This window comes from Ovis aries, chromosome 2, assembly GCF_016772045.2.
Source record: "Ovis aries strain OAR_USU_Benz2616 breed Rambouillet chromosome 2, ARS-UI_Ramb_v3.0, whole genome shotgun sequence".
Lineage (NCBI taxonomy): Eukaryota > Metazoa > Chordata > Mammalia > Artiodactyla > Bovidae > Ovis > Ovis aries.
In genome coordinates this window covers 42,584,736-42,599,007 of record NC_056055.1, presented here as the reverse complement: position 1 = coordinate 42,599,007, position 14,272 = coordinate 42,584,736, and the positions used below count along the sequence as shown (strand labels likewise).

The 14,272-nt window shown below is 51.5% G+C and overlaps 1 protein-coding gene across 1 annotated transcript; it reads right to left on the bottom strand.

Moving 5' to 3' along the window:
- Nucleotides 1-10,308: 10,308 nt before the first annotated feature.
- Nucleotides 10,309-13,591, bottom strand: LOC132659121 (tumor necrosis factor receptor superfamily member 10A-like). Its single transcript, XM_060408809.1, has 5 exons — nt 13,573-13,591; nt 13,043-13,156; nt 11,954-12,062; nt 10,958-11,127; nt 10,309-10,448 (listed from the first exon to the last, which is right to left on the bottom strand). Exons 1-5 carry the CDS (start codon nt 13,589-13,591, stop codon nt 10,309-10,311), a joined length of 552 nt encoding a protein of 183 aa, XP_060264792.1.
- Between the last annotated feature and the right edge of the window lie 681 nt (nt 13,592-14,272).

The window sequence follows — 14,272 nt, the reverse complement described above, 5'->3', positions numbered from 1 at the left end:
GCCCTGCTTATGAGACACTACCATCTCTTAAGCGAGCAGTACTGAAGAAACGGGCAGGAGGAGAATCCAGTTCCTAGATGGCCTGGTGACATTCAGGTCTCAGCGTGGATGGAAGGCAATCCTAGGAGGTTATTCACAAGGGTGGGCTGATGGAGTCAGACACAAAAACCGAAAATTACAAAAATACATCCTTGCTTCCATTAGCGTGGCTGAAGGAAAATTTGAAAAAAAAAAAAATCCTTCAGGTCCACAGCCGCTGGGTCCACCCCACCGGTCATCACTGGTACTAGTTTGCTGAGGAGTGCCGTCCTCGCGGGTTCCCAGCCCTCCGTTTCCCAGGCTGGTCTGAAGACGCACAGACAGGAGTGAGCAGGGGCAGCCAGGGGACGGGAGGGCCAGCCTCCCGTGGCTCTCCTCTCAGGGCACAGGCCCTCAGGCTGTTCTGGGGATGGCCCCTCACACCGCAAGGGCGACTCTGTCATCTGAGATGCACGGGAGAGTGCCTGCTGGGCCCCGTGCTGCCCTCCCGCTCTTACACCTCACACCCTTCTCTCCATAAATCTCCCCCCTGCCCTACTCTCACCCAGGTCCTGCCTTGTTTGCCCAGACATGACCTCAAAGCAATGGCGGGGCAGCCTCGAGGTGCTGGCTTGCCGGCTCCCTGTCCCCCGTGGCCAGTACCCTCACTGTCTGTCTTCATCACGACCCCACCCCAGGGCTGGGCCACCCCTTTTCCTGGCTCCAGGACCACCTGCCATCATGCCTGCTCCACTCCAGTGAACTAGCTGCCTATGGGTTCACCCCCATCAGCCCAATCAGCACATCCTCTCCATTCTCTCGCCTTAAAATCACACATTTTTGAACAGTTTAATTCTGAGAAACTGTACTCTAAGTGTTCCATAGCAAAGATAAACACTCAGAACAATACTAACCCTTATAAACCATAATGAAGAAGTTACATCTCAGGTGTAGAAAAGCTTCTGGAGGAAACATGGCAAGCCATCGACAACAATGAAGTCTGTAGAGAGAAGCTGGACTTGGGGTCGGGGTTCGGGTGGTGGGGGACAGGACTCACTCTATCGCCCTTGCTCCTCTCATGGCTTTAAACTGTCTCCCCCTCACATTCATTCCTGGGCATTCCTCACATTCATTCCTCTACACCCCACTTCACTTCCTCACGGGCTTAAACAAGTCAAACGGGCCGAGTTTCCGAGTCACTCGACTCAACCTGGCAGCTCTGTGCTGTTGGCCACGGCAGTCACTCGCCTTGTGCAGCCACTGACGATGTGACGCAGGCCGGTGCAGAGCTCGATGTGGAATCACACAGATTCAAGACTCGCAGTGAAAAAAGCATGTAAAGCTGCCCGTTCATTTTTAGGAAATTTTAGATTGTGTATGTGGCTCGTATTATCTTTCTGACGGAGAGCACTGCCCACATGAAAGGCTCATGCTTTGTCTCAGCTTTCGGGTGAACCCAGAAAGGACTACTCAGAATTCTGAACCACACACAACAGCCACACACTCTAAATCCACCTACAACAAATCACACTCAATGTTCAAAACCAGAAATGCTATACACGTTACAGCAGCGGACTAGCCATAAGGAAAATGTAACTCCACTTCCGCTAAGCATCTGCAGTAACTGTAACAATGAACCCAGGTCAGTTCAGCTCTTAACGCATTTCTAAAGGATTTAGAGATTTAAGGACCTTGTCGTTTTGCATTTGTTCTAAATGCTTTTTTGCATTGTCAACTTCCCATAGGAGAGAATTCTGAAGAAGAGACACACAGTGCTTTAGAGTCAATTCTTAACAGACGTTGTGTGGACTGCGGGATGGCTACTCTCCTGAGTGAAAGCATAAAGCACCTCGGGATGAGGGGCAGACCTCGCGCCCAGAGTGAAGTGTCGGCACGAAGCGGGATGACAACTGTTAACACTAACTTGTACACAGAAAAACTCCTCCTTTCCCAACTGATCTTCTAGATCCAAGGAGGCCAGGTCCCTGGGGTAAGTGAAACTGCTTTATACTTGCTTTTAGCTTTTGCAGTTCAGTGCTCACTCAAGAAACTGGCTCAGGTTTCACATGCAAAATTCAACCCTGAGACAAAACTATCCCCACCTCAGGGCCAGCCCACAGGTCAGGGTGAAGTGAGGTCTCTAGTGAGGTGTGGGTGTCATCTTGGGTTTTGTGGGGAAAAATGTGCACAGAACTTGTAGTGACCATGGGTCTCTCTCGGACAAGCGTCAGCGCTGACCTCGGCGAAGGCTCTGGGCCTCATCTTTAGGGCACTGGTGCAGCTGGGACAGCTTTTCACGGAACCTGAACAAGACTGTTGCCCACTGAGCTGCTCTGATAGAGGTTCTCAGACAGTTTCCAAAGCAAATCAAATGAGAGATGGCTGGAGTTGGAATATGAGAACGCTTGCTTTTACTTGCTTCAATCTTTACTATCACGTTATATAAAAGATCCTGAACTAAACTTACTGATTTGGCTGCATCGGGCCTTAGCTCCATCATGCGAGATTCCTTTGATGTGATTGCCGCGTGGCAGGTGGGATCTTAGCTCACCAACCAGGGATCGAACCTGCGTCCCTGACCTTGCAAGGCAGGCTCCCAGCCACTGGACTGCCAGCAAAGCCCCAGAAATAAACTTCTAAGGAAGAAACGAAGGGGTGAAGGTGGACCTAGAAGAATGTTCTAGCACAGCGGCTGGTGCCATCGGGGCCACTGGTGGATCCGCCTCACTGATGCTTTCTGTAAGGGTTTCGGGCACTCATCCATGTCTGTTCCTTTACACACTGCCTGTGGAGGCTGTCACGCTTAGTGACTAGCATGAAATGCTGCTACTCTAACCAGTAAAGACACTCTGTCTGGCGCCCTCTCTGGGAGTTTTCCAACTCCTGTCCTGGAGGTTTCCCCCACACACAGACCGGGCCGAGCCAGGCCAGGCCACATGCGCCTCTTGTAAAGGGGCCGTGAAGCTGGCTCACCTTATCCTCCAGAGCAGCCGTTCTCTCCTGCAGGTGAAGCTGAAGCCTCTCATCTGAAACAGACAGACGCTTGTCCACGGTGTCTGATGAGTGTTCATGGTGTTCTCCATTCATTTCCTCTCCTTGCCTCGCCTAAAACAGGAAAAACGAAAACCCGTAAACTTCAACAGCAAGTATAGTCGTTCTTTTAAAAGCACCGGGGAGCCGCGACGTGAGCGGACTGTGCCCTGGTTCCCGAGGCGGTCCCCTCCCACGGCCAGCTCTGGTGGGCTCTTGAGCATCCCCAGAGCAGACGGGCAGGTGCAGAGGGAGGCAGGGACTTCACTGGTCAAAGGTCACTTCCAACACTTCTCTTTGGCAGAGCACCTGGGGGACCTTAGTGTCACCAGCCATTTCCTGTCGAAGGCGCTCGAGGAGCAAGCAGATTTACACTCAGAAACAAGTACACTTGAAAGGGGATCGGCTTACACACACGGCAGTGGAGGAATTTCCCAGTATGTAAACAGAAGCTTGATTCTGGATTAAGGGTGTAACATGAATTCAATTTATAAAGCAAAAAGTGAGAAAATTCATTTTGGAAGAAAAGCCAGTGGAGACAGACTTTCCCATATTTTTCTTTACATGAAACATCACTTGAATTCTTTGTAACGATTGCTCTTGTTCAGTCACTCAGTCGTGTCTGACTCTTTGTGACCCCATGGCCTGCAGCATACCAGGCTTCCCTGTCCTTCACTGTCTCCCAGAAGTTGCTCAAACTCACGTCCATCGAGTCAGTGATGACATCCAACCATCTCGTCCTCGGTTGCACCTTCTTCCCCTGTCTTCAATCTTTCCCAGCATCAGGGTGTTTTCCAATGAGTCAGTTCTTCGCATCAGGTGGCCAAAGTATTGAAGCTTCAGCCTCAGTATCAGTCCCTCCAATGAATAGTCAGGACTGATTTCCTTTAGGATTGATTGGTTTGATCTCCTTGCAGTCCAGTGGACTCTCAAGAGTCTTCTCCAACACCTCAGTTCAAAAGCATCGATTCTTTGGTGCTCAGCCTTCTTTACGGTCCAACTCTCACATCCATACATGACTACTGGGAAAACCATAGCTTTAACTAAGTGTTCCTTTGATGGCAAAGTAATGTCTCTGCTTTTTAATATGCTTTCTAGGTTGGTCATAGCTTTTCTTCCAATGATAATTCATATTCAGTTCAGTTCAGTTGCTCAGTCGTGTTTGACTGTACGACCCCATGGACTGCAGCATGCCAGGCTTCCCTGCCCATCACCAACTCCCAGAACTGCCATCCAACTGTCTTATCCTCTGTCATCCATTCTCTTCCTGCCTTCAATCTTTCCCAGCATCAGGGTCTTTTCCAATATGAAAGTTCATATGAAAACACTGGAAATCACTACCTCAAGGAATTTTAAAATGTAATAACAAAGTTGGAAAGTCTGTGTTTTATAAAACGAGCATCAATTTCATGGTTGAAAAAGATGTTTTAGGACCTATTGTATAAAAAATAAATGGAAAGAAGACAAAAGAATGATATATTTGAGATTGGCCCTGTGTGAGAAATTGCTTAGGCTAATTGATTGGTCATGGGTATTTATTATACTACTCCGTCCACTTTGTGCATGTTTGAAATATTCCATCATAAAAAATTAAAAAACAGGTTGCTGCTGCTGCTGCTGCTAAGTTGCTTCAGTCGTGTCTGACTCTGTGCGACCCCACAGATGGCAGCCCACCAGGCTCCGCAGTCCGTGGGATTCTCCAGGCAAGAACACTGGAGTGGGTTGCCATTTTCTTCTCCAGTGCATGAAAGTGAAAAGGAAAGTGAAGTTGCTCAGTCGTGTCCGACTCTTAGCGGCCCCATGGACTGCAGCCCACCAGGCTCCTCCGTCCATGGAATTTTCCAGGCAAGAGTACTGGAGTGGGTTGAGAGGTTACTTTCTGTTAAATATTTTCTGTTAAAACAGAGTCTTCTCCAGCAACACAATGCAAAAGCATCAGTTCTTCAGTGTTCAGCCTTCTTTATGGTCCAACTCTCACATCCATACGTGACTATTGGAAAAACAATAGCTTCGACTATATGGACCTTTGTCGGCAAAGCGATGTCTCTACTTTGCAATATGCTGTCTAGGTTTGTCGTGGCTTTCCAAGGAGCAAGCATTTTTTAATCTCATGGCTGCAGTCACCATCTGCAGTGATTTTTGAGCCCAAGGAAATAAAACCTGTCACAGCTTCCCCAATAAGGCATCGGCATTCAAATATTTTTAAAGCAAAACAAAAGTTTACTTTGAATTGGCTTAGTCATAAACAGCATCCCAATCTCAAGAGCCTCTGAGTAGCAGTTCTGAAAGTAAGGCAGTGCACCCCGATCGGGAGACACTGAGCTCTCTGCCTAAGCAGGGAGGAGCCTCACCGAGGCCTCATGATGGGAGTCAGAACCACAGCCCCCGGGAGCCGGCATGTGAGGCTCCGCAGTCCAGGCCCAAGAACACAGCTATGGTGGGGACAGTACTGACCCTGAGGCTGGACCTGGGATCCCCACTCCATTTCCTGGATGGTCTGTAGCACTGTGTGGCCAGTCCTTCCGGGAAACCTCTCTCAGGGCTCTCTGAGGCGAGCCTCCACCATCGCCCTTTTCTAGCGGGCCTTCTGTCGCAGCCCACCGACGGTTCTCCTCCTGCCTAGGAGCAGCCATCCTACACACACACACCACGTCTGGACCAGCAGTTTGGCATGTGGGACCTCAGCGCCACGTCCGAGGCAAGCACCTCCACACCTGGGCACCATGCCTTCCGTTTCACGGGCCTCAGGCTGGCACCTCAGGTTTGTTTGAGGGGCACTCGTAAGGTCCAACTGTATCCTGAGCAGCTCCCCGGCCTGGCTGGTCAGAGCAACAAATGTCCTCCTTGAACGTGGGGACCCACTGGCCCCTGCCCACCACCCACGGGCGACCACATCTGGCCCTGCTCCCGAGGTTGGGTGCCTGGATCAGCAGACAGGGCCACACACGCACACTCCACGGCAGAGACTGGAGCGGCAGAGAAAGGCAGCGGCCCCGCCCAGCCGCGTCTCCGGCCCACAGGCACCCAAGGCAGCTCCTTGCTCTTCTCCTCCAGTGGGGCCTCTATCTGGCGCTCCCTCTCCTCGATGCTGCTGTGTCTCTCTCCCGCCTGTCGGCCAAGAACAGCCTCAGCTCCGCTCACAACGACCCTGTCCTGACGGCACGCGGGCTGTGACCGCAGGGTCGGCAAGCGGGCCGCGCTCTGTGCGGACCACTGGCCCCGGGTTCGCGGGGGCCACACCCGAGCGCCTGCGCAAGCAGCCAGCGCGGCTTCGTGTGTGACACGTGGGTGACGGAGAGTGCTGGTGACCGGCTCCTGAGAGGAGAGGTGCCCCCCACCGCCCCAGGCCTCACAGCTGCAGCCGATGCACCCCCTCCTCAGACTGCCTGTGGCGAGCCAGCACGGGCAGCAGGCAGTGGCAAGCACGGGACACGCGGGGGCACACGTTCTTCCTTCCTAAGCTGGGAGGCAAGTTCAAACAGTTTAGCCTCCTTAGTGGCAGAGCTTCCAGAAGACAACAGTTCAGAGTAGAAGGCCGACCTGGGACAGACAGCGAAGATGCCAGGGGAGAGAAGAAACCAACCCTTGAGAGGAAGATCCCAGGCAGAAGGGCGCCCCCTGGCGGCTGTTAGTGACCCTGCTCTGGGAGGGTTTGAGCATCCTACACTACCTGCCTCCCACCGGATACCACCAGCCTCCGGAGACAGGCCAGCCCATCAGCTGCTCACTGAGCTCCAGGCAACACTCCGACAGCCGGGTCAGCACAGGCCCGGGCCGCCTCTCCATGCCCAGCCAGTGCCCACCAGCAGTGCGGCGCAACACCTTTCTCACCAGAAGGACGGGGTGGCTGGCTGGCTGTGGGGACCATGCTCCGGCAGCACCACGTTTCCAGAACGCCACCTCCCACCCATGGGCTCCGGGGACTGCAAGCTGGGAGTGGGGCCCCGGGTCTGCACAGTGCCCTGCTGTGACTTAGTCAACAATGTATGAATAAAGACTTAAAACTGTGTTCATGACAGAGCTATTTTGGCCATCTCTTAAATGAGAATGGGATTTTTCTCGTTCTTTATCCTGCTAGGCTTTGAGTTGCTCACTGAACTCTGAGCAGCAGTGACTCGGAGCTGAAGCACCTGGGGACACACAGAGCACAGGACAAAACTGGAGGGAAACTAACGCGGGGTGACACGGGAGCGGGGACTGTCTGACACTCAGGGAGCGCTCCCATCTCAGATGGGCAGCAGGACCTGTGTCTGCGCTGTTCCTGGACTGAGCAGCACAGGAACAGGCCCTCCCCAAGCCCGCCCCTCGGGGACCAACAGCAGCACCTTGGAGAGCACAGCCACCCGCTGAGCCAGCTCAGCCTCCACTTCCAGCAGCATCTGCTGCAGCTTCTGCTCTGCCAGCTCCAGGCACTCCTGCAACTGTCGGTCTTTATCCTCCTTCTCCAAAGGGAGACCAGAACATCAAGACGGGCCAAGTGGTGTAGCCTCTGCCATTTTAGTAAGCTGAGGCAAAACCTAAATGCATGTGTCTACAGGATTAGTTCTGTTTCAGAAGCTGCATCACGGTAATTGTTCTCTCAGTGTTCCTGGGCGTGGTCTCAGTGGGCAGAACACCTCCTGCCAGAGTATTTGCTTTTCCTAAACATCTCCAAAGAAGTCTTTTGATAAAAAAGTTCTTATAGATTAAAGAAGATCAGGTTTCTGTAGAAGCTTATTCATTCTTATTGACAAGTTAAGGGTCAGTACTGACCCTTCTTAAAACATCACCAGAATCATCATTTGAAGGGAACCCTACCGACCGCAGACGGCCATGGGCTTGTAAGCCAAAATATGGCTTTCATCTCCTCTGAAATACAGACCTGATCAGAGTGTGCCTGGGGAAATGCCAGTCAACTAATATTTGTAAATACATGATTATTCTTTTAACAGATCTTCTTACTCTGAAAAGTTTCAGTGTAGAACAATTAGACAGATTCTTTTTGAAAAAGAAAAAGAATGAAATGATCTATATGCTCGGGTTCCTGAGAGGTTAGCATTTATTTCTAAGCTGCTTTCTTATATTTTCTGTGTGCGTATTACTCTATCTACATACATAAACAATAAGAGATGCTTTAAAACCCTCAGAGAACAATAGCACATGGTACGTAGTCTTCTCTGATCTGCCTTTTACAGCCATTCTTTTGTATATCGTAATGCTCTAAATTAGCATTCCACATCAGACATTTCAATGGCTTTCTAGGATTTTATTTTTGTAGTGGGGCCAATGATACACTTTGTCACACACCAGACTGACTCACTTTGTTTTGGAGAAGCCAGATTTGGTTTTCCTGGTTAAGTCCTGATTATCTGAGACCACACAGGAACAGGAGCAAGTAAAGCTCACCAAATCACAGGACGTACAAAGCCTAACCAGACTGGAGCTCGAACCCTGCCTTTTGTCACAGTGACCCCAGTTCCCAACAGGCAGCCAGCTGCTGTGAAGTTCCCTGCTGCTCTCTGCTCTTTCAGTAAAAATGCTACCAAGCCAACAGATTCAAGGCAAGTAAAACAAGAGTCAGGAGTGGAAGTCCACAAAATGCTTAAACCAAATCCCAAATAACTCAAACCTGTAAGTTGCAGTCACCCTCAATTTTTTAAAAAATGTATTTTCTTTCAGTACAGCTGATGTATCATGATGTACATCCACATTTATGAACTCAGTTATAGGGTCCTGGGAACTTTCCATTGGGACTTGATTTCCAACATGGGAGTCACATGGAAAGGTCTGTACCTTCCTTCCTCAGTATTCACTACTAGAAAAGTCAGACACAGTTCAGTAAAAGCCACTACCTGTCGATGCACAGAATCCTTATTTGCGATTTCATTTTCAAGGTTATCTTCGAGGTTGTGCACAGAGATGGCTTCGCGCTGTGCAGCGAGGTAGCGTTTCTCAAGTTTAGTGATTCTCTTCTCCATGTCCTCCTTCTGGGCCATAGCCTACACCAGGCATTGCAGAGGAGAAAAGGTAAGTCATTATCATAGAATACTCCGATACACTTAAGAGTAAAATAGCGGGACTAAATCCTAAGTTTCAAATCAAACATAAAATTAGCGTCCTCAAAATTAAAGTCCTAGACATGGCAGTTTTCTGAGATGTGAGCAAAACCACGCCTACCTCACACATCACATTTGCCACGATGGCACCCATCTGTCTTAACATCGGTTTGGCCACTCGATTTACCAAGCTTCTTTTCTACATCATAAACCCAAACAGCAAACAAAAAGTACACTAAACTACTCTGTCATTGCAAGAATTCCCAGAGGGAAGGTATCTGGCATGAAATGAGCACCTCTGTCTCCTACACCATACAGGCCGTCTTGACCCAGAACAGGCAGGGACCTTCAACAGATCCAACAGAGAGCTCTGGCCTCATCTCCTTGGGGAAAAGTTGGAAAACTCTCATGCAATTTCCTCAAAATTAAATAAGAATATGAATGAGTGGAAACAGAAGTCAAAGTGTAACACAACTGGGAGCAGCCTTCTCAAGCCGAGTTCTTCTAACGCAGTTACAGCACATGTAGGAAACGCTCAAACCAGGAGCAGAGCTTGCTGCTGGTGCGACTCCTGTCCTCCGGCTAAAATCCATTTCAGGTCCCTCTGTGCTCACTAAGTAACCGATGTTGTCCTAACATTAAAAGTGAAAGGTCTTAAAAATGCTTTTTCCAGAATTCTCTACATATTAACCTCTGCCACCTAATTTTCTCCTGTGGCCAAGAGTAGTGTGAACAGGCTATACAAACATGTGCAAATATTTCTGTTTTGTGTTCTCACACAGAATTACTCACACCGAGCTACTAAACAAGTTCACCTGCTGTACCACATGTTGGAGGGGTGCTCTCTGAGACGGCCTCACGGGGGAGGGGTGGGGCAGGATGGGCGCTGTCTGTGTGCGCACAAAGGAGAGGTGAGGCTCACAGGAGGGGGCCTGAGCCCCCAGCTCTCTTCTGTTTTCACAGTGACTGTTAGGGAGTTTCTCATAAATCACGACATCCGCAGACACGACCGCCAGAAACATCCTGATTCTGCATGATCACACAGCACGAGCCTGAGGGGAACTGAGCACCCCTGGCTGACACCCCCCACGCCCCAAGGCTGCAGAGTCAGGGTGTCTCAAAGAGTAAGGACAGGGCCAGCGCTGCCAACCAGCCTTAGGCCTGCTCTCAGCAGGCCAGTCTCCCTCCTACATTTAGCCTAGAACCCCCAGGCCAGTTGAGAGAGTCAGAGATAACAGCACAGGACAAACCGGGGACCCCGTCCACCCTGGGCATTGTTGTGGGGGCAGAAGCAGTTACTGAGGGTCTGATGCTGCCAGATGCTAGAGAAACCAATCACCTTGCGCCAGCACTCATCAAAGAGACCTAGAAGAGAAGAGACAACCACTGAGTGGTGGGGAGGGCCCTCTTGCCGCACCTCCCATCCTAGGGACAGGGTGCAGGGTGGGGGCTCAGACACAGAACAAAGAGCCCCAGGCCTGTGACTGCAAGTGGGACATTCTGAATCTGGAGAACCCACAGGGAGGAGAGAAGGGAGAATATGAAGTAAAATGAAACCCATGTAAAATCTCTGTGCAGTGCTACTGAACCACCCTCTTCTCCTGCCTCCTCCCACCAGACTCGGCCAGGGGAAGAGGGACCATCAGCTGAGCTGGGGCCCGATATGATCACGGTTTTGTAGGACCAGGTGAGGTGGGAGGGGTTTCCTTGGGAACAAGATCAGAGACAAGCCAGGAGGAACAGGAGGATTGGGGAGATGGAGGAGGAGCCAGCCCCTCCTCCTTCCCTTCTAGAACCTCACCTTTCAAGAAGCACCACACCCATCCGATTAGGACAATGGCGTTTCAAGTCCAGTTACAACTCCAATCCCCTGCCCTGAAGGGCCTGAGGAGGAGAGGGGGTGACGGGAGTGTCTAGCTCAGTAGCTGCTGGCTCTCCAGGAACTGGGGCTTCTCCATGGGCCAGGGCAACTGATTCTTGGTCCACACATTTGATGTCGCTCCAGGGGGTACAGTCCTTGACCATGACCTTCCCATCAGGGCACCTGGGTACAGACACAGGGGTGATGTAGGGGACCCATCAGGGCCAGCTGCCTGGATGAGGAGAAAGAGGGGGCAGCCTCCCATCCTGGGTCCCCTGACAAGACAGTGGATGGGGGCCAGGCTCTTGCTGTCTGCAGGGGAGGGTCCCCTCTCCCCCTCACTGGGCGGGAGAAGGATCCAGGATTGTGTACTGCGGCCCCAGGCTCCTACTGAGTGTGCAGAGCTGTCCTTCAGGAGCTGGGCTTCCTCTGCCAGGCCCGCCTGGCCTCCCTGGGCTGCACGGGAAGCTCTGTGAGGTGGGGGCCTCATCCAGGTCAAGGGTCAGAAGGGTGTGGGCACAAGTCTGACTCATCCTCCAGTCAAACTTGAACATGAGGCCCTCTCATCCACCTGTTGACTCTTCCTACCAATCTCAGCCAACACTGGAGCATCAGAGGATAGTGAATTACTGTTGGCCCCTGAGTCACCAAATAGGAAACATTCAGGTGCTACTGGGGAACAAGGGGCTGGGTGTGAGGCCTGTCGAGTTGGCTCCGGTTTTATGGGAACCTTGAAGAAGCACACATGTGGCCTCAACATGACTTCTGTCTGCTGTGAGCACTTTGGTCTTTCTAGGCCCCTCCCGAGGAGACATGGGAAGGGCCACAGGGTAAGCCATGCAGGACAAACGGTGGTGGTAGGGAGCGCTGCTGCAGGCTCAGGAGACCCCACAGGCACAAGGGAGCTCTGAGAGGTGGGATGAGCTTCACGGAAGCAGGAGAGAGAAATGGGTACAAGGAAACTGGGGTCTCCTGTGGTTTGGAAGCCCTGCAGGCTCCTGTGTCTCACCCGGTGCTGGAGTTTTGACAGAATTCAAGTGCATCTTCATGGAAAGTGCCAGGTTTGCACTGACACTCAGTGTCCTTGGTGGGTGTGCAGCGATTTTTTTCTTCTTCTCCTAGAGACCAAATAAGGTTCTGAGGATGTGTTTCCCTCATATGTCTCTCAACCCTTCTTCAACACCCAGATCTCCATCCACTCAGTTCAAGAAGTGGCTGCTCCAGTGGTTAAGAATCCGCCTGACAAGGCAGGGGATGCAGGGTGCATCCCTGGTCTGGGAAGGTCCCACATGTTGCGGGGCAGCTAAGCCTGTGGCCACAGCTACTGCTCCTGTGCGCTAGGGCCTGTGCACCACGGTGAGAAGCAGCAAGAGTAGCCCCCCTCCACAACGAGAGAAAGCCCTTGTTCCGCAGCAAAGACCCAGAACAGCCAAAAATAAACGAATTAATCTTTTTTAAAGTAATTTTGGGGTCATTTTCTGTGGCAACACACATAGACCATCCATAGAACAGCCACTGTTCACGTGTCACCAACAGAGGCATACAAAAGGGACTGTGCATCATTACGGATCGCACCAGGGTTGGGAAGAAAAATGTTTTAGATCACAACTGAGGAGCAAGAAGTGGGGTGGGGTGAGGTGTAAGCTGAGGCGCTGTGGATGGAGAGGAACCCTTGGGTGATGTCCCAGTGGGTGATGCCCTGCTGGAGAGGCAGAGGGACCTCAGGTCATGCAGGCTGAGAGAGGCTGAGACCCCAGAGCAGAGGGCATGGCGCCCACAGGAGCCTGGCCCAGGATCAGACATCACACAGCTCAAACCCAGCCCTGCCCCACTCCCCCAGGCCTTCTGCACTCTTACCATCCAGCCCCTCCATCAAGGGACACGTTATTCCCCTCTTTCCAGCTGATATTCTGAAAGACTCCCTACCAGTTGGCATGTGTTATGCAAATAACGTCTGTTTTCATTTATTTTACTGACCTAGGACAGGTTGAAGACCTAGCTGGGCTGGAAATCAGCTTTCTGACCCCTCGTCCCATTTAAATCCCATCTCATCACCCAGCACCCTAACTGCAGGCACAGGGGACCACAGGTTCTGTACCTGATTTGCAAGTCGTGCAAGGTAAGCAAGAAGGGAGGGTGTTTGAATGACTGGTGTCCTCTGTCCCATCGGTGCGTGGGGCACAACCTCCACTGGCTTCTTCCATATAGAATCCTGGGAAGGAAGGGAAAAGCAGGTGAGTAAACCCACAGGATTCCCTGAGGCTGGCAGTGTGGCTGGGAGGCCTCTTTTGGCCATCTGTGGAATCCACAAGGGGAACTCTCCTCAACCGGGCTTTCATCTTTTGATTCTTCATCTACCACATACCTAGACAGACCCTAGACCAGTACTGCCAACAGAAATATATTACAAGCCACATCCAAGTCACATTCATAGCTGGCACAGGAAACAGTAAAAGAAAGGTCAGGGGCTTCCCTGGTGGCTCAGAGGAAGAATCTGCCTGCCTATGCAGAATACATGGGTTCGATCCCTGTCTCGGAAGATCCCACATGCTGCGGAGCAGCTGAGCCAGGTGTCACAACTGCTGAGCCTGTGCTCTGCAGCTCGGGAGCCACAGCTACTGAGCACACCTGCCGACTCCTGACCCATGCGCCCGAGAGCCTCTGTTCTGCAACAAGAGAAGCCACCCCAGTGTGATGCTCACTACAACTGGAGAGGAGGCCCCACTCTCACAACTAGAGAGAGCCCATGCAGCAGCAAAGCCCCAGCACAGCCAAAAATAAATTCATAGACAGGAAGACAAGGGCTGGAGACCAGTCTTAGAATCTACCTGGTGACATAAGTTCTGTTGGGGCTCCCTTCCAGTGGGGCTGGCGACTGCGGGTGAATTTCATCCTTCCTTACAGACATGGCTGAAGCAGGTTTGACCTATGGGGACAAAGCAGGGACAGGCATGAGTGGCTTCCACACTCTCACCCCTTCTAGGATCCACCCCACATTTCCTTGACGACTGCCTGCAAATGAGACAGAACTGGGACCTTTCTTCCCAGCTCTAAACTCGCATTCTTTTCATGTTTGTCCTTTGGCCTTTTGTGCTAGCAGCAACTTTCACTTCAGTTTTGCCCTGTATTCTTTCCTCCAACATATGTTTATTCCAGAAAGTATGTGCTCAGATGTGCCCAACTCTTTGCGACCCCATGGACTGCTGCCCATCAGGCTCCTCTGTCCATGCGATTCTCTCAGGAAGAATTTTGGAGTGAGCTGCCATTTCCTCCTCTAGGGGGATCTTCCTGACCCAGGGAATCAAACTTCAGTCTCTTGCATCTCCTG

Excerpts from the sequence above, each read along its gene's own strand:
- LOC132659121 (XM_060408809.1), bottom strand. Across the intron at positions 12,063-13,042 it reads TTGCACGACTTGCAAATCAG|GAGAAGAAGAAAAAAATCGC; the intron begins GTACAGAACCTG and ends TTTGGTCTCTAG. Across the intron at positions 10,449-10,957 it reads TCCTCCTCAGGCCCTTCAGG|GTCTCTTTGATGAGTGCTGG; the intron begins GCAGGGGATTGG and ends CTTCTCTTCTAG.